The sequence below is a fragment of the Hippocampus bargibanti genome, linkage group LG07 (assembly GCF_051943395.1).
Source record: "Hippocampus bargibanti isolate YZ-2025 linkage group LG07, ASM5194339v1, whole genome shotgun sequence".
In the NCBI taxonomy this organism is placed as follows: domain Eukaryota; kingdom Metazoa; phylum Chordata; class Actinopteri; order Syngnathiformes; family Syngnathidae; genus Hippocampus; species Hippocampus bargibanti.
This window is the reverse complement of record NC_142740.1, coordinates 4,154,778-4,175,000: the sequence shown is the minus strand read 5'-3', so window position 1 is coordinate 4,175,000 and position 20,223 is coordinate 4,154,778. Positions and strand designations below refer to the sequence as shown.

General features: G+C 39.9%; 2 protein-coding genes across 2 annotated transcripts in view; one reads left to right on the top strand and one right to left on the bottom strand.

Annotated features, from left to right (window-relative positions):
- The window catches only part of hdlbpa (high density lipoprotein binding protein a), a 23,445-nt gene extending 13,280 nt beyond the window's left edge, over positions 1–10,165 (bottom strand). The window contains exons 1-13 of the mRNA XM_089001590.1: positions 10,079–10,165; positions 8,102–8,173; positions 5,103–5,218; positions 3,852–4,033; positions 3,529–3,744; positions 3,195–3,401; positions 1,901–2,116; positions 1,612–1,818; positions 1,124–1,231; positions 640–744; positions 463–541; positions 241–380; positions 53–157 (exon numbers count right to left, since the gene is read on the bottom strand). Of these exons, the coding sequence (XP_088857716.1) occupies positions 53–157; positions 241–380; positions 463–541; positions 640–744; positions 1,124–1,231; positions 1,612–1,818; positions 1,901–2,116; positions 3,195–3,401; positions 3,529–3,744; positions 3,852–4,033; positions 5,103–5,178 (1,641 nt within the window). The 5' untranslated portion in view covers positions 5,179–5,218; positions 8,102–8,173; positions 10,079–10,165. The remainder of the gene's footprint in view (positions 1–52; positions 158–240; positions 381–462; positions 542–639; positions 745–1,123; positions 1,232–1,611; positions 1,819–1,900; positions 2,117–3,194; positions 3,402–3,528; positions 3,745–3,851; positions 4,034–5,102; positions 5,219–8,101; positions 8,174–10,078) is intronic.
- The window catches only part of farp2 (FERM, ARH/RhoGEF and pleckstrin domain protein 2), a 54,775-nt gene continuing 43,398 nt past the window's right edge, over positions 8,847–20,223 (top strand). Inside the window, exons 1-5 of the mRNA XM_089001591.1 lie at positions 8,847–9,961; positions 10,108–10,242; positions 11,828–11,956; positions 13,136–13,307; positions 14,861–15,092. Coding sequence (XP_088857717.1) covers positions 14,877–15,092 — 216 coding nt within the window. The 5' untranslated portion in view covers positions 8,847–9,961; positions 10,108–10,242; positions 11,828–11,956; positions 13,136–13,307; positions 14,861–14,876. The remainder of the gene's footprint in view (positions 9,962–10,107; positions 10,243–11,827; positions 11,957–13,135; positions 13,308–14,860; positions 15,093–20,223) is intronic.

Genomic DNA, 20,223 nt, shown 5'->3' with positions numbered 1-20,223 from the left:
GCAGGCCTTCCTTTGCAAATGTTACAATGAGATAAATAAGATTCCAGTTCACCTCTGGGAATTTATCCCGCACTTCTTTTATCTTCTCCCCCTTTTGACCGATGATAGCTCTGTGAAAACGCTGTTCGATGATCAGATCCTTTGTACGCTCGTTCTCCTGCAAAAAGGAGGATGCAGGTTTGTCAATTGAGTCACAATGTTGAAAGCGTTGACCCACAAAAGTTGCGCTAGTGCACCGACCATGCGTGACGCAAGCTCTAACAGCTCCTTCTTGGCCTCCTGTACACCCTGGGGATCCCCCTCGATGCGGATCAGGGTACTCTTCTCGTGGTCGGGGGGGATACGGACGGTCACTTTGTGTAGCTCTTTAATGCGGTTGACTAAAAAAATAAAAAATAAAAAGGGGTTAATGGGACAGTTGCCGGGCAGATTATAGCACACGTAAAGCACACAATGGCTTACTGTTAGCGCCAGCTTTCCCAATCAGATGTCTGTGAAATTTGGGGTCCACGCTGATCTCTGTGTAGTCCATGCGACTTATCTGTTAAGGAAAATTAGATGTCTAAATTAAAAAATATATATATATATATATATAGAAAGGGGGGGGGGGGCACCGGATGGGCCGAAGTCTTAACTCACAAGGTCTGCAACAATGGCTTCAATTTGACTGTGCATCATATGCACATCTTTGGTGGGACCTTCCAGGGTAATCTTATCTTCTCCCTCGGTGAACTCAATGTGCACCTGCATAGAGTACACATGCGTGAGGAGAATATATATATATATATATATATTACAGTAAAGTCTCGTTATATCGATATCGGATCTATCGATAGTCCCGGTTATATCGATACTATTTCTATGCACGCACGGAGAAAATTACATGCAAACAGGGTTGGATATATCGATAGTCCCGGTTATATCGATATTTTTTCGGACTCCCTTGAATATCGATATAACGAGACTTTACTGTATATATATATATATATATATATATATATATATATATATATATATATATATATATATATATATATATATATATATATATATATATATATATATATATATATAAAACTACTTTTAAGTTGTCTTCATGGTTAATCGATTCCATTTGACCCACCTTGGGCATTTGTTGGGTAATTTTGGCCAAGTTCTGCCCCTTCTTGCCAATGATGAATCGATGGAGCCAAGAGGGAGCCGTTACCGAGGAAACAGTGTAGCTGTTTGCCTGCAAAGTATTAAAAAAAAAAAAAAAAAAAAAAAAAAGATATATATTTTTTTAATAATAATAATAATTTTCATTTCTAAGCGCCTTTCAAAAGTCTCAAGATCACTTTACAGTCACAGGATCAGTTTTTCTGTGGGTGAGCAGCGGCAGCCACACGCGCCAGCGTTCACTCAATCCGGAAGTAAATAGATAGTAAGATAGCTATCCAGCAGATAGCTAATAGATCGCCAACAGATAGCTACCTAGATAGCCAGCCACCCAGATAGCTACATAGCTAATAGATAGAAAGCAGAGCCAGCTAGCTACAATTTCTTTACATAAGAATTTAGAACACAGAATAGGTTTGATTGACAAGGGGTGAGACGACTCAAAAAGATCACCTTGGCATAAACTTCGGTGAGAGCCTGACCGAGACGGTCAGGCTCCCCGCGAAGGATGACGGTTTCCGAGCTGCTGTCGGAAGGTGGGATCTCAACCGAGACGCCGGTTCTATCCAGGATCTCCTGCAGGGTGTTTCCCTTGGGGCCGATCACATACTTGTGCTGAGACTTTTTCACTTCCACCGCGATGGTGGTGGCGTTCTTCTTCTAAAAACACAAAAACAATACAAAGCTCTCCTAGTGAGAAGCAGATCAGAGAAGGTCCTATTGGCATCCGCGGCGTGCGTACCTTGTCTTCATAAATCTTCTTGATCATAGCCACGGCAAGGGCAACCTGCTCTTTCTCCCCGGTGATCACGATCTCCGTCTTGTTGACGCTGGGAGGCGGCACGTTGATGCGAGCGCCCGTTTCCTGCGTCATCTCGCCGACCAGCTTGTTGTACGCGCCGGTGATGAACGGGTGGTACACCTTGTCGATGTTCACGCGCTCCACGGCTCGCTTGTCCTAAAATAAAACCAGTAAAAATCAATATACATATATATATATATACACACACACATATACATATATATACAGTAAAGTCTCGTTATATCGATATTCAAGGGAGTCTGAAAAAATATCGATATAACCGGGACTATCGATATATCCGATATAACGAGACTTTACTGTATATACATACACACATATATATATATACATACATACACACATACATATACATACACACATACATATATATATATATATATATATATATATATATATATATATATATATATATATATATACATATATACATATATATATATATATATATATATATATATATATATATATACATATATATATATATATATATATATACATATATATATATATATATATATATATATATATATATATATATATATATATACATACATACATACATACATACATACATACATATATACACACACATATATACACATACACACACATATACATATACATACACATATATACACATACACACATATATACATATATACACATACACACACATATACATATATATATAGACATATATATATATATATACACACATATATGCATATAGACACGTATACATATACATACACATATGTATATATACATACACACATATACACACACACACATATATACATATAAACATATACACACATACACCTATACACACACACATACATGCATGCATATAGACACGTATACATATACAAACATATACATACACATATGTATATGTATATATACACATACACACATATATACATATATACACACACATATATACATACAAACATACACACATATATACACATACACCTATACACGTATGTATATGTATACACACATATACACACACACATACACATATATACATATATACACACACATATATACATACAAACATATACACACATATATACACATACACCTATACATATAAACATATCCATATACATGTACATATAAATACACACAAAAGTCACCTATAAATGAACGTGAGGGCAGGATTTGTTTTTGGTAAATGATTTATTCAACAAATGGCCGTCTGTACCTGCTCGGCCGAGATGAGCAGGATCTCATGCTTGGCCTTCTCCAAGCCCTCCTTGGTGCCGGAGATCTTGATCTGGTTGCTGGGATCGTCGGGTCTTGGGATCTGGATTTTGGTGGCGGTCTTCAGCTCCAGCTCTTGTAGTTTCTCCCCGTTCTTGCCGATGACAAAGCGGTGGTGTTCCTTGGGGATGCCCACAGTAGCCGAGGCCTGCAGGGAGAAGATTTGATGAATCACAAGATTTGATGAATCACATCTCAGAAGCGTTTTTGATCATGAATGTGAGCTAAGATCTCCAACTTAAATCGAAGACAACAACAACAACAAAAAAGTTCACCTGAGTCTGCAGTCGGGACACAATCTCCTTGCGAGCCTTCATCACGGCGTCCAGTTTTCCGGACACCATGATGGAGAGGCCCTGATCTTTGGCCAAGGAGAGTTCCAGGTGGGCTCCGGTCTTATGCATGATGTCCACGCAGACCTTCCCTTGCTCTCCATCCCCAAACTGGTTGATGTCCTTGTACTTGCGCTCTTCCAGAGGAACGTGGAAAACCTGATTGGATCACATCAAATTTGAAGCCTTTTTTTGAATCCATAGAACAGCAACAACAACAAAAAAAAACAACGTAAAATCCATCGGTAATAGACGACAAACGACACCTGGGTGATGACAGATGACTTCAGAGAACGCATTTTGTTGGCCCAAGCACTGGCGGTCTCCTGGGTGCCTTCGGGCGTGGCCGATTTCTCGGGCAATGGGGGGAAGGCATCTTTATAGGTGGGAAGGGCGTCCTCTTCCTCACCCCCGGCGGCACTGGAGGCTGCCACGGCAGCAGTAGCGGCTAAAGCACGCAAAAAAAAAGGCGGGTGGGATGTAACGCCATCTTTTTTTTTTTTAACTCATTCACTGCCATTCTCAAATTTATTCAGGAATTGAAAATATGACACCATTCGGGTTTTGTTTTTTTTTTTCTTGTTTGGGTGCCGATAAAGTGCTGGCCATTTCCACAAGGGGGAAGCATTTCCTTTTTTTTGCATGTTTGCGCTTTGTTCCAGCTTTGGCTGTTGTTAAAGAGCTATATAAACCAATATGTATATATGTAGCTAGCTTGCTATCTATTTGAGTTATTTCAGGGTTGAGTGAACGCTGGTGCCTGTGATTGCCGCTGCTCATCCCCACAGAAAAACTTATCCTGTGACTGTAAAGTGACCTTGAGAGTTTTGAAAGGCGCTTAGAAATCAAATGTATTATTATTTCATCATATTCTAGACAGCCGCCCTCATTTCAAAATCATATAACTCCAGATCCATATAACTTAGGAATTAACTCAATGTTAGTATTTAACTCATTCACCACCTTACACAAATTTATTAAGGAATTGAAAATATGACGTAGAGCGCAATTCACAATTTTTTCCCCTGCTTGGGTGACGATACAGCGTAGGCCATGGCCTCTAGCAATGTTTTTTTTTTTTTTACTTTCCACAAGGGGGTATCATTTCCCTTTTTTCCACGATAGTGCTTTCTTCCAGCTGTTGTTAAAGCGCTATATAAACTAATATGTATGTATTGTATTTTGTACAGCCGCCCTCATTTCAAGTTCAGATAACTCCAGACCCATATAATTTAGGAATTAACTAAAGGTTAGTATTTCACTCATTCAGTGAATGAGTTAAAGATCGTACGTGTGTCCAAAAAAATAAAAATACCATAAAAATTACATTACAATGTACAGTAAAGTCTCGTTATATCGATATTCAAGGGAGTCCGGAAAAATATCGATATAACCGGGACTATCGATATATCCGATATCGATATAACGAGACTTTACTGTAATTGCAATTACATTGCAGTTAAATTAAGACATGTCTGGCCGTGAATGAGTTAATTTCACACATATGGATTTCTTACCTCCGCTCTGCTCCGGCAAGAGCCCGATGCGGTGCTCGTTGAAGCTTTCCTGCGTAAGTACAGCGATTGAGCTCATGGTTGAAATCCCACGCTTAACACAGAGTCCGAGTGTGCCACTGGAAATATGGGGTGGAGGATTTGGGGGGGGGGGGGGGGGGGGGGGGTTAAGACAGAAGATCAAGATTAGCCAACGTTCTTTACCTATAACAGCAATTATTTGAAATACATTTATAGAGCCATTATGTGTTTCATACACACACACACACACATATATATACATATACACACACACACACACACACACACACACACACACACACACACATACACATACACATACACATACACATACACATACACATACATACATACATTACATACATACATACATACATATATATATATATACACTCTTTTTACACATCTTAGTCTAATCCAGGACCACAAAATGAATTCAGTAAGCACATTTATACATAAGCTTCTCAGAATTTTTCGCCGGGCCACAAAACAGCTAACAGTTAGCAGCCATCCGCTAACTCAAGCTCACATTAGCTACCTCGATGTGCTCATTCACTGATACCTATATCACTCACCAACACATCTTGGATTCACTTCTCCTGTCCCATTTACGATCCGCTTCAATTCCAGGCGGCGACTTTTTAGTTCCAAATACACGTCCATCCATTTTGTTACCCTTAACATTTTCACTATAAAGTTGATCTCAGTTTTTTTTTTTTTTTTTTACTTTGTTACTTCCGGGTTGAGTGAATGCTGGTGCGCGTGGCTGCCGCTGCTCACCAGCAGAAAAAAATATCCTGTGACTGTAAAGTGTCCTTGAGAGTTTTGAAAGGCGCTTATCTACATTTAGAATAAACAGAGTCTGTGTTAGTACACCGTGTGTGTCGCGATTGTGAAAAAAATATATTAAAAAAAAATCAAAAAAAAAAAATCACACACTTCCTCATATGAATAATAACAAAACCCAACCCGTGAGTGTTTTGAAATATTCTACTTCTTTTGGTAGAATCGGTCACAGAAAATATACTGTGAATTTAAATCAGAATCCTGCTAACACATCCTGGTATTTCTCAATCCATTTTAAACATTCTAGAGCAGGGGTGTCAAAGTAATTTTTTGCCGCGGGCCACATTGTAGTTATGGTTTCCTCTCGAGGGCCGTTATGACTTTGGGGAATCCATTAGAATGTTTAATTCCCTTTAAATATTACATATAGAGCACACAGCAAATTAATGAATAACTCGTTTTCAAATCTGAAGTAAAAAATAATGACTTTTATTGTGGTTGACATCCAAAAATATGAAATTTTGGCTCAGATTTTAGCAATCATCATGGAATTTAACAAGTTTGATTTGCTTTCGCGGGCCGAAAAAAATGATTAGACGGGCCGGATTTGGCCCGCGGGCCTTGACTTTGACACCCGTGTTCTAGAGGCATAGCCCAACAACAGCAGTGGAATTGTGACAAGGTAGAAAGTTATGTCACGTGTGCGAAGCGTGGCAAAGCATCTTATCGCAAATGGACTTTAAGATTTTCCGCCATTATCTAATCTGCCGTGACCAAACGTTATTGGTGGGTTGGGCGCATCCCGTTTTTGGCCGTATCAGCATTGTGGCTACGGTCGCACTCGCGCGCATGTCTTATTTCCATTGTGTCAGTTGATCAAAAACATCTGGCAAGCAGGCGTTGGATTTGATTATAAGACGAGTACAATGCACACATGTGTTTTTCTTCACGCCATACTTTTTCGTGACTTGATTGTTTGTTTCGTGTCCTTTTTTGGACAGAAAAACAATGGATGGACGTGTACTTGGAACTAAAGAGTCGCCGCTTGGAATTGAAGCAGATCGTAAATGGGACAGGAGAAGTGAATCAAATCTGTGTTGGTGAGTGATATGGGTATCAGTGAATGAGCACATCGAGGTAGCTAATGTGGGCTTGAGTTAGCGGCTGGCTGCTAACTGTTAGCTTGTTAGCCGTTTTGTGGCCCAGCGAAAAATTCTGAGAAGCTTATGTATAAATAATGATAATAAATACAATGATAATAACAACAATAACAATAACAATACATTTAATTACTAAGCGCCTTTCAAAACTCTCAAGGTCACTTTACAGTCACAGGATAAGTTTCTTCTGTGGGTGAGCAGCGGCAGCCACACGCGCCAGCGTTCACTCAACCCCGAAGTAACTTAAATATATAGCAAGCTAGCTAGCGAATATATAGCTAAGAGCTAGCAAATATATAGCTATTAGCTAGCGAATAGATAGATATTAGCCAGCGAATAGATAGCTATTAGCTAGCTATCTATTCACTAGCTATTAGCTATTTATTCACTGGCTATTAGCTAATAGCCAGCGAATAGATAGATATTAGCCAGCAAACAGATAGATATTAGCCAGTGAATAGATATATATTAGCCAGCAAATAGTTAGCGAATAGCTAGCCATTCGCCAGCAAATAGATAGCCACTAGCCAGCGAATAGATAGCTATTAGCTAGTTAATAGATAGTTAGCTAATAGATAGATAGCAAGATAGACAGACAGCTAGCTCGACAGCCAGCCAGCCAGTTAATTAGCTAATAGACAGCAAATAGATAGCTAGCTACATAGCAAGCTATGTATAAATAAGAGATAACTAGATAGACAGCTAACTGGCTGGATATCTAGCTAGCCATCCATTCACCTCGCCATCTATCCATCTAGCTATATATTGGTTTTGTGGTCCCAGAGTAGACCAAAATGTGTAAAAATAACAACAAGAATAAAATAAGATAAAGTAAATGTGATAAAGCGATAAAGTAGATGCTTATTTAGGGTTTGAGTGTGTGCATCCACTAGAATGCAAATGCCAGAGACTTGATGTGCACTTGATATTTCCAATGCTCCTTTCAAACTTTGAGGATTAGCATTAAAAATGTTACGTTGTTTTGACGGGAAACAAAACCAGCATGAAATTTCAACTCATAGACTAAAGACTCACCAGCAAAATGGTCAGTTACCAGATAATCCGTCCTGTAAAGAGGCAAACTCCCGTCAGCCTGCCAGCTTTTGCCTTTTGGCACAAAAAGAAAAACCAGGAATTAGCATTGTATGAATATTCAAACAATTTGCATTATAAGAAGGAAGTCATATCTTGAAAATTATGGAATATTCTAAATATACATTAAAGGGCTTTTTTGCTTTAATTCAGTGGCCATTATGATGCCGATTCTTCTGATCCGTGCACCTTATTCATACAAAAATAAACATATCCTGAGACTTCAAAATAATACATTTATATAATAATAATAATACATTTTAAAGATTGAATTACAATCTAGATGATTAATTTTCACTCATGGCTATACCGCCAGAATATGACAATGCCCCATGCATATAATACCTCAACCCATCTTTGGCATTTAATGCCTTACCATTAAACCAATAGATTGTAACATAGCTGTGTGTCTCTTTCAAAAGGTATAATTCTTTGTTTTATGATGTTTCTTTAAAAACAGAAATGTCTTATTATGTGACAAACAGCATAATTTATTATATTTGATTTTGTTTTATTTTATTGTATTGTATTGTATTTCTCAGAAGACTTCCGGGTAGAGTGAACGCTGGCGCGAATGGCTGCCACTACTCACCCGCCCAAAAAAATTCAGTGACTGGAAAGTGTCCTTCAGAGTTTCCAAAGGCGCTTAGAAATTAAATGTATTATTATTATTATTATTATTATTATTATTATTATGTGACGAAGCCCTTCTCCCTCCCCCCAAAATGGGCTGTGACATTCACTGAGGAAAAAAACCTGAAGGCACATTGACATACATTAATATACATCGTGGGGGGGGGGGTCTAAAAATGTCATTCTTTTTGGATGACTGGTGTGGAATAATCTGTTTAATTCTGATTTCAACAATACATGAATTATCAGAATACCATGTTCCTGGTGGGGAACATGGTATTCTTTGCACACAAAAAAACAACTCAATTTTCAGTTTGCTGACGAAGTTTCTTGGATAAGAAGCAAAACGTCAGACACCTTAGTGCAGTACAGATGACGGCTGAAGAAACCTTTTCATCGATCAACTTTCACTTCCAAAAAAAAAACGTTTGAGTCATAAATTTTGAATCCTCGTCTGCTCTCGTTTTGGCTACTCTGTATTGATGATACAAACACTTTAAAAAGATAAAGGCAAATCCGCGATTAGGGATTTAAGTAGCTAGCTGTGCGTACGTGTCGACGCACTGACAGCTGCGAAACGACATGGAAGCAACAAGAAAAATTCGTTATCCTCGAAACGACAGTCGGCGTTTGGATGTAAAGCAACATTAAAAACATAAAATGATCGACATCATGAAAATACTACGGTTGCATGTGTGTTTTATCCCACTAATTCGACTTGAAACTTTGCTCGAAGGGCGAAAGGAGAGTGACACGTAGCCGCGAGTGCTGATGCTAATCGGCTAACCCCTAGCATTTTTTTTTCAAACTCCTAGCCAGCGTTGCGACACGATTTCCAGAGCAACGACGTAAATAAACAATTAAAATGACAGCGAAGTCAACGGAACGAAAATATTTAAATCGTATGAAGATCGTTAAATCTAATGTGCGGTTGTGGATGTGTCATCTGCAAGCAATTTTTATCGACAATGTTGTTAAAAAAAAGTACTAAGTTGGACTAACTTAGCATTAGCTTCCACGACTACAATTGCTGGCTGGCTACACGTCCACGTAAGCACAGTTGCTAACAGAGGAGGCGGAGGAAGCGGAATGACACCGAGTCCAGGCCAGAACACACGCCGAGGTCCCAAAAAAAAGGCGATCGGAGCTTCAGCAAGGAAACCCGGCCTGGTAAGGTCCCATCATGCTACGATCAATCGAGCGAAACCTAACCCCACGTTTGTACCAACGCAGCGTTTGTCAACGACGTGCTAAAACGTGACAAATAATGCAAACGCAACCACTTACTTGTTTTTTGTGTGTTCACGTCTGCCCAGAAGGTGCAGAAGCAGAGATGAAATTCCACTGGCGAGAAGGTGGGAGTGACGCGTGACGCATATATACGAGCAACGTCCACCAATCGTTGCCCGCCGACGTCACGACAGCATCCGGTTTCAAGGCCTGAGCACCACGTATTCTTTTTGCTACACTTTCACCCACTCGAATTACAACGGTGGACCCGCGGTTCACGCGAGACTTGGCTCACCCGCGAACAGCGAAAATCCGCATGCAACTATGATTACATTTAACCCCTGTCAACGATTCTGATATCTTGGTTTAGGAACCCCTTGGCTTACAAACTTGTAAAAATTAAAATTAAATTTATGAAAATTTTACCTTGGCATACAAACTATTTTTCGGGATACACACGGAGCGTCACAATGGGTGATGTGTCATTCGCGAACGAGCCCATTCTCCTAATAAGGAAATGGCAGTCAACCTTTTTTTGTCCTCTATTCCCCGCCCCCAGTCTTCGGTTAAAGCCACGTGATTGGTCAAGAACGCAGCACTGACCTGGGGGGTCAAACATTCAAGAGACAGGCAGATGACAGAGAGAGAGTGAGTGAGAAAATGGATGGAAAACAGTGAAATTTTGACTCGTTTCACCTTTGATAGTTCAAAGGTAGAGTGTAGACTGCAAGGTTAAAATATCCCATCAATCAGGCTCCACAAATAACCCGCACAAGCCATCTGTACACTTGATGCAAATGGCTATGAACCCAGCAAAACGGAACACAATTGATGAGGAACAAGGTAAAATTATCCCAGAGAAAGCACCGACAAGGGATCATTCCTCAAGATGGAGAAAGAAGAGGCCTACGTTCCTCATCAAGTGTTTAATGCTGATGAAACCGGCCACTCCATTCCATCAAGCCATCAACGACCATTGCAAAGGTAAATAAAATGACTTTATTATACAGTACAGTTTATTTCTTTAATTATAATACCATAGGACATTTATTATACATGAAATAAGTTATATTTTGTGTAGTTTTAAGGCTTAGAAAGTAGAAAATTAAGTTTTATGGGGACCTGGGAGCAGATTATTCTCATTTTAATGATTTCCTATGGGAAATTATTTTTTGGGATACACACTTTTTGCCTTACACACTTTGTCTGGGAACTACTTAAGTTCGTAAGCCAAGGTATCACTACTGTATATTTTTATCGCTGCGTACGGTCGGAATGACAAAAGCATGCACGGTAAACTGTCTGCATTTCCGCTCGTGTTAGCGTGAAGTCTCCGAATCTGAAGCCATTGTTTTGATTCTCCAGCAATGCAAGACGTCTTGGCGTGACGTCACGAACTGGGGGCGGGACTTTCTGAAAATGCCCAATTCGCAGCTCAATTTTGTGCAGATTTTGGACACTTTAAGTCATTTTTATTGGTGTTTTGCGTTTGACTAAAAATATCATATTGCGTGTTTTGGGTATTTTAGATGCTATAAAACGTTTTTCTGATGTCAGTTAGGAAACAAAAAAGTGATGTCGGTTGTTCTTTAAGAGGAAATGAGACCCTGATTCCCAACACAGCCTTCAGCAACATGGATGACATTATCACTATCTCTATTCATCAATCAATCGCGTCCGAACAAAAGTCATGAGGCACTGACATCAATCAATTGTCCAATCAATTCAGAGCCTTTGGTTGTCTTATCTTATCTTAATTCAAAGACAACTGTATTCTTCCATCTTTAATGGGAACGGTTTGGGGAGGGCACTTTTCTGTCACTCAACCAGGTCCATATAAAGACACGCTTTGATGAATTTGGGGAAGAAGAACAACCACGGAGCGAATGGAGACGATGGCCAACATCGCTGACATCACAAACTGACTGAACTGCAGTAAGTGACATTTGCTGTTCTATGGTTATCATTCCTTCCCAGATGGACCGACACACAAATGTTGAGTAATAATAATAATAATAATACATTTCATTTATAAACGCTTTTAAAAACTCTCAAGGACACTTTACAGTCACAGGATATTTTTTTCTGCTGGTGTTGTTAACCTTAAACAATGATACTGAATTTGATTCATTGTTGAACAATAACATATATTTGTCACTAAAACTCAAAATCTGAAAATACTGAATACAATCATATTTTTATACAAACAATAATAACTCAAAATATGAAATTATTACATAAAACCACATTTTTTAAACAACAATAAAACAGTGAACTACCACTATATTAAAAAATAAATATTAACTACAACATTATAATAATAATACATTTCATTTATAAGCACCTTTCAAAACTCTCAAGGACACTACAGTCACGGGATATTTTTTTTCTGCGGCTGAACAGCGGCGGCCACACGCGCCAACGTTCACGCAACCCGGAAGTAACATAAACAATACTATTACAAAATGTCCTTTTGTGCTTATAATTTTCGGAACACGACTTTTAAATTATGTCAATGATTTTGAATCATTTTCAAGGAAATAATTCAGGCGTTTTGCTAACCAAATTTGGGTTTTATTTGGATGAATATTTATTATTTATGTGTGAATTGTACACATTATTTGAACTACACACGACAGTTGTCACATATGGCGATTCCGCTGCACTAGGGGGCGCTGCTTGACACAATTACGATTTCTACGCCTTTTGACTCGCGTTGAGAGTAGCTTTTTAAAGTATGTACTATATCTGCATCGCAGACAATTAGACGCTTGACTTCGCTCCGAATATGCCCAAAATGACGAAAATAGCCATTAACTTGCCCCATGACCTTTCCAGAGGAAACGTTTCTAAATGTGTCGTTAAACCTGTTTTCATGTCATCGCGAACTTTAACCCAGTTGAAGACAAGCAACTAGAGAAGTTTAATAATATAACACGCCCTTTAGTTGTTTCCGAGCACAAAGCTTTAACCAGAAAAGAAAATGTTTATTATTGTCATTTCCTTTAATGTTAACCGACGTGATCTGTAAACATGTTAATCCCTGCCGTCCATCACGGCTAATTTGAGGCGAGAATGAAGAGGGAGGTGCTCAAACTTTTGCTAACAACCCAGACGCCGCATCTCAGCCAATAAGATGCCGAGTTGGCGCGCTGCAACCAATCACAAAGCGGCGTCGGGTGCGCACTGACTTCGGACGACCGACCGGGGCCATGGACGGGACGAGCACTCCCTTCGTTGAGATTCTAAACTTTTAAACAGCCCTTTTTAGACACCACCCCGTACGGTAAGTGTCTGTTTTTCTTAAATACAAAGTCGTTTTAATTTTATTTCGGTGTGCGACATGTTTATGTCATTGTCAATTTAGCTAAAAACTCGTGAGTTCGATTTTTCAGTTCGAAAACAACGCCACGTTAAACTTTTTCTACCCCCACCGTTGGAATATGACATTTAACTCCTTTGGCCCTTTTTTTTGTAAAACAATGACCATTTGAACTGCAAGGTTTTAAAACAATAATATTTACATGTACTTAACCAGAGTTTAATTCAAAATATCACGCAACGTTTTAAAAATGGTGAAATATGAGGTATGTTGAGATATTGAAATTCACCCAAATGGCACGTTCAAATTCGTGCGATTTACAGTTGAGAATTGAGTCATTGAAAGTGCAACTATAAAATCAACGAGAAACAGACCGTGAGCCACATAACCAGAATACTAATCATATGTCATTCAGAACACAATGGACTTTCACTTTTCACACCAATAGTAACCCCCCAAAAAGTTTAGAATTGCCTAAATTGATAGTTTAAACCCAAAATATCCCTCCAAAGTATGTGCCTAACTCATCCCACATCAACTTTTAAAGGGATATCTCATAAATGTACATCTAGAGCCGCAAAATTTTGCATTTTGTGTATCCTTGCAAGAACCTAAACAAGGGCGCGGAAAATCCGACTGGACCCTCCGCACCCTGCCCACCACCTTTTCCAGCTACTCCCCTCAGGCAGCTGCTACATATCCAGGCGCAGCAAATCCAGGAGACATTTAAACAGCTTCTTCCCCCAAGCCATTAACTCTTTAAGAGTAACCCATATAGAACTCTATAGTGCCTCGTTGCAATTTTTTGATCATGATACTAGTGCAGCGTGTTCTACCGGAAACAAAGTCCTTGTGTGTTCTACATACTTGGCAATAAAGATGATTCTGATTCTGATTAATTCAACTACTTTTCAATTTCCTTTTAAACACTTAAAGGGCAAAAAAAGTTAAATTTCTATGTTCGGGGTTTAAAAACACTTCATTTCAATGGTACAGACAAAAATCTGTTTGTTTACGTTTTTAAAATATAATTGTCGGTGAGGTAATCGCTATTTATATGACATAGGCGTGCCTGCCCTACAGGAGCCTGCCTAGTTTCACCGCCATCTTTTGTGCTCCCGATACTTGAAGGAGAAAAACGTATCAAACTTAATTTCACGACATCATGACTATCGCTTGTGTAACAAATGCCTTCCACTACGTCTTTCATTTGAGGGAATAGTTAGAGTCGTGTGGAATGACATTTTGCAGTAATGTTCCAGAAATTTGTCTGTGTAAGCTCTCAGTCGTACAGGAGTGGTCCATCGATGAAAAGGTTTCTTCAGCCATCTTCTGTACTTCTTTGAAGGTGTCGGACGTTTCGCTTCTTATCCAAGAAACTTCGTCAGCAAACATTTTTTTGCTGGTAGTTATATACACAATATATATATATAATATATATATATATATTCTCTTTACAAGAATAACGTATTTTCTTGTCAACACTTTCACATTTAGACCTTTTTCTTTTCTCAAAGGATCTTGGACGTAGCCATGGGTGAAATCGAGGGCTCCTACCGGGTCCTTCAGACCCCGGGCACGAGACTGGGCGCCCAATTCAATGCAGGCATTAGCACATTGGAGCCAGGGCAGAACCTCAGCACCAACGCGGTGGTAGTCGGAGGCACCCCCGGCGTCAAAAGTCCCGGTCGATGGCTTCAAGTCCGCGTTCAAGGTCTGGACGACTCCCAAGAGTTCTTCGATTTAGACGTGAGTGTTTTCTACCGCCTTCCTCGCACGCTGGGATAAGTCTTGTGTTAGCTAGCCGTGCGCAGCATTGGCCACGTTTGACCCTGTTTGTGAGTTGGTGACAGCTGCAATGTGGCTTTGCCGCGAAAATCCCGTCCCGTCCGTCTTACGCGGTCTTATTTACCGCATCCAGATTGTTGGGGGTGGAAGGCGCCTTTTCCGATCGATTTGAGGTACAGTGATACCTCAGCTTACGAAAGCTTTAGCTCACAAACTATCGCCTCACGAACATTAAATTCGTGAACATATAGTCTTGGCTAACGAACTAGGTTTCGGTGGACGACCCAAACCACACAGCGCCACGGTGGCTGGCGGACTAGTTTTCGTCACCCTCTTTCTTTGACTGCAGATGTGGTTTGTTATTGAGTGGACTTCTTATGTACTTATTAATTATGGGAGCGAAAAAAAACCCATCACAGGCTAGTGATAAGCCAAAGAGGACACAAAAGAAAATTACGGTTGAGCAGAAGAAGAATATACAGTAAAGTGTCGTTATATCGATATTCAAGGGAGTCCGAAAAAATATCGATATAACCGGGACTATCGATATATCCGACCCTGTTTGCATGTAATTTTCTCCGTGCGTGCATAGAAATAGTATCGATATAACCGGGACTATCGATATATCCGATATCGATATAACGAGACTTTACTGTAATTGAAAAACACGAACGAGGTATGCGTTCGTGTGACATAGCTGTCGCAGTACCAGTACGCTAAGACAGTACAGTTTATTTCTTTAATTAAAATACAATACCACATTTATTATACATAATACAAGGTATATTTTATGTAGTTTTAAGACTTATTCCGTAGAAAATCATGTTTTATGGGGACCTGGGAACGGATTATTCTCATTTTAATGGTTTCATATGGGAAATAAATCCTTGGAAGACAAACTTTTTGCCTTACACACACTTTCTGGGAAGCAATTAAGTTTGTAAGCTGAGGTATCACTGTATTTCCTTTTGCAGAGAACATTGGATCTTTTGATCGGTTGTATTGATGTCTCTGTCTGATGATGATTTGAGTATCAGTAAGCTGAATTGGATTCTTGCTATGTAATGATTATCTCAAACACAGTCACTGCTGAGTCATGTTTACAAGACAATGTCCACTCAATTTTTTTTTAGATAATGTGGAAAAAAAATCACAACACTCCGAGCAAACAATTTAGTGAAAACAAACAATTCCAAAGCCAAAATTGGAACTTTCTTGTCCTGTTCTGATCAACGTGGCTTCTTCAGTGATGTTCACTGTCGGCCTGCCAACTTGCCGCAATAGTCCTTTACATAGGAAGCAATAAGGAAGTCGATAGAAATGAGTCTCTTTCCTGTCTTTTTAAGTCAGCTCGCTGTTAAATCACCGGACTGGAAGAAGCATTCAGCACTCTTTGATGACATTTTGTCATTAAATATAGCCACTTAACTCTTTCACTGCTTGACGATGTGCAAAAAAATGTGTCCACTCCAATGCCAGGGTTTTTGTCATTGTCACTCGAATTACAGGACACACAGAATATTGAGTTTTAGTACTGCGTAAATATTCAATACAGCATAAGAAGCCTTAGACTCTCTTCTTTCATCTGAAAAAAAAGAGTTAATTTCTAAGTTATTTGTGTCTGGAGTTAGCTGAGCTTGAAATGTGATCCGGTCTGAGAGTATATAAATCAAAAGTGTTTTGTTCACCAAAAATTAAAAGTGTACGTTATTTTGAACCTAACTGCAACAGAACTAAAAAAAATACACTTTCAAAGTAAAAGCAGTGTGTAAGCCACTCATTCAAAATCTAATTTAAATCCATTACTGTACTTAAAAAGCCTGTTAAACCTACCAAAATAAAAGTAAATAAAATAGTCTCCCTAGCTGTCTTGCTAGCTATCAAGCTGGCTATCTATTTGCTATCTATTAGCTATCTTGCAGCTAGCTATCTATATTAGCTATGTTGCTAGCTAGCTATTAGCTATGTCCTTGAGAGTTTTGAAAGGCGATTATGAATACAATGTATTGGATTATTATTAGCTATCTTCTGTTAGCTAGCTAGCTTTATATCTATTTGTGTTACTTCCGGGTTGAGTGAACGCTGGCGCGTGTGGCTGCTGCTGCTCACCCACAGAAAAACTTGACTGTTAAGTGACATTGAGAGTTTTGAAAGGCGCTTATAAATGAAATGTATTATTATTATAAATGGGGGCGGCTATACAATAAAAATAAATAGATTGGATAAAATGTCACTGCACTATGAGGACTTTTTTTCAGAATTTAGTTCCGGCCCCAAAAAGAAGACCATTTTAAGTGGTAGTACTTTCCCAAGGTCCGGGAACCATTAACTCATTCACTGCTCGATCATGTGCAAAAATGTGTCCGTCCGCTGCAGTGCCAGGGCTTTTGTCATTTTCAGTCAAATTGCAGAGCCCACAGAATATTGAGTTTTAGGGCTACATAAATATTCAATGCAGCGTAAGAAACCTTAGACTCATCAGGAAAAAAAAGTGAATTCCTAAGTTATATGGGTCTGGAGTTATCTGAGCTTGAAATGGGGGCGGCTGTACAAAACACAAAGCGTACATATTGATTTATATAGTGCTTTAACAACAGTTGAAGCTGTAGCAAAGCGCTAACATGGACAAAAGTCAAATGCTGCCCGCTCGCGGAACGTAAAAACATTGCCACAGGTCTGACCAGCGCTTTATCGGCATCCACAAACAAACCCCGAACAAATTCGGGAAATGGCGCTCCACGTCATGCTTTTCAATTCCCAAATAAATTCCGGAATGGCAGTGAACTAGTTAATAAATCCCTCCCACCTGTCGCCTCAGCAGTTAGAATTCGGTGGTACACTGCTGAGACGGACAGTTCATAATCCCAGGCGCCATATGTTGTCTCAAACTCTGTAACGAATAGTCAAGTTGAATTAAGTTTGGACGTGGCTGCGTGCAGAGGTGAAGAATTTTCATTTAGAAAGTATTTGAAAGGCGGTTGTGAAAACTGAGACTGGGGGTAGATTTTAAATGGTCCTTAAATTGACCTTTGTGTTCTACGAGAGGTTGAAAAAGGTAAGAAAACATGGTTGTTGATCCCCCCCCACAGCAAAAAAATAAACACTTGTCAGAGAAGTGATTTGGGGACCAATAAGAGGATGATATTGTTTGACAAACACCCAAATATACCCCAAATACCAGTTTCCAAGCTGGTCTTGGTCCGAGGCAAAACTGAACTAGCTTGAAGAGTGTGAAGCAAAGCTGTCTGGTGAATGTACGGACTTGTTTACAGCTGTTAACTTGTCAACCAAGATGGCGTTCCGCAGCCAAAGTAATAAAGCCACCCCCCCCCCCCCCCTTGTGTAACTCTCTTGAAAACAAAAGCCGCCTGCGAGACGTGATGTCCACCAGGCTTGGAATCTGCCAAGAAACAAGATGGCTTCTGAGTGGCTCTCTTCATTCAAAGCGAGCGAGGCATCGTGGGTTGGTCTTCTCTCTTTTTGTACAGCGCCACTGTTGAATCAATAACGCTGTTTTCAAAGTAGGCTTCATTGTTGAATCTGAGGAGCAGTTTCGAACTTTTCGGTTTACGAACGTTAAATTTATGAAAATTTTACCTTGACATCCAAACTATTTTTTGGGATACACACAGAGCGCCACAATGAGTGATGTGTCGTTTGCGAATGGCAACCGACTCATTTTGGCCTCTATTCCCCGCCCCCGGTCTTCGGTTAAAGCCACGTAATTGGTCAAGAACCCAGCAGCGAGGCGAGGTGTTGTAAAAATTAAAGAGACAGGCAGACGACAGAGAGAGTGGGAAAATGGAGAGAAAACAGAGACATTTTGAGTCACTTTAGATTTGCTAGTTCAAAAGCAGAGTGTAGACCGCAAGGTTAAAAAAAAATCCCATCAATCAGACTCCATAAATAACCCGCACAATCAATCTGTAAACTTGATGCAAAAAGCTATCAACCCAGCTAAACAGAACACGATTGATGAGGAACAAGGTAAAATTATCGCAGAGAAAGCACCGACAAGGGATCATTCCTCAAGATGGTGAAAGAAGAAGGCTATGTTCCTCATCAAGTGTTTAATGCTGATGAAACTGGCCACTCCATTCCATCAACAACCATCTCAAAGGTCAATAAAACGATTTTGATATACAGTATGGTTTATTTCTTTAATTATAATATTTATTACACATTTATTATACATAAAATAAGGTACATTTTGTGTAGTTTTCAGGCTTAGAAAATTAGAAAGTAGAAAATTATGTTTTATGGGGACCTGTGAACAAATTATTCTCATTTTAATAGTTTCCTATGAGAAGTAGTTTTTTGGGATACACACATTTCGCCTTACACACTCTCTCTGGGAACCAATTAAGTTCGTAAGCCAAGGTATCACTGTATTTTAATTCAAGGATCCTGCCCCCTCCCCCTTTTTTCCCCTACCGTGTACCAGAATAGACAACAAATTGCAGTGGTGGATGTTTGAAATGGTTGCGGCCTTTTCATTCGACCGCCCTCCCTGCCGTGTTTTGTCGTATGCGGCCTTACGGGGTTCGTGTGAAGTGATGCGAAAAGCAGTCGCGAATTGCTCGCTGTGTGAATACCACAAAGCTGGGAAATGGATGGTCATAATTATTATTCAAAAAAGATCATAAAACTTGGCGTGTCTATGTGTGACGAGCGCTCGAGTGCTAGGAGGCAGATCTCGAGCGACGGACTTTTGGTGTTAGGGAAGGACCCGAAATACACGGCGTGACAGGCTTGGGTGGATAAAGAGTCTTTACTGGAAACAGCATCAAATAATAACAAACAGGGATGAGTGAAGGAAGATAACTGAAAGATAGCAGACCTGGCAACACGGGCGTGGAAATGGCAATGACCAAGAATACTCCGACAGAAGACGGTAGTGAGCGGCAGACAGATATAGGCAGAAGGCACAATCAGTGAATGACAATCAGCTGTGGGAACCCAGGTGAATGATGATTGGAGGGGCCGTCTCCCAAGAATGTCGGAGGAGGTGACAGGAGGGGCGGGGCGCGCCCCGGATGGCAGCGAGATGTGACAGTGCCCCCCCCTCAAGGGACGCCTCTCGGCGGCCCCC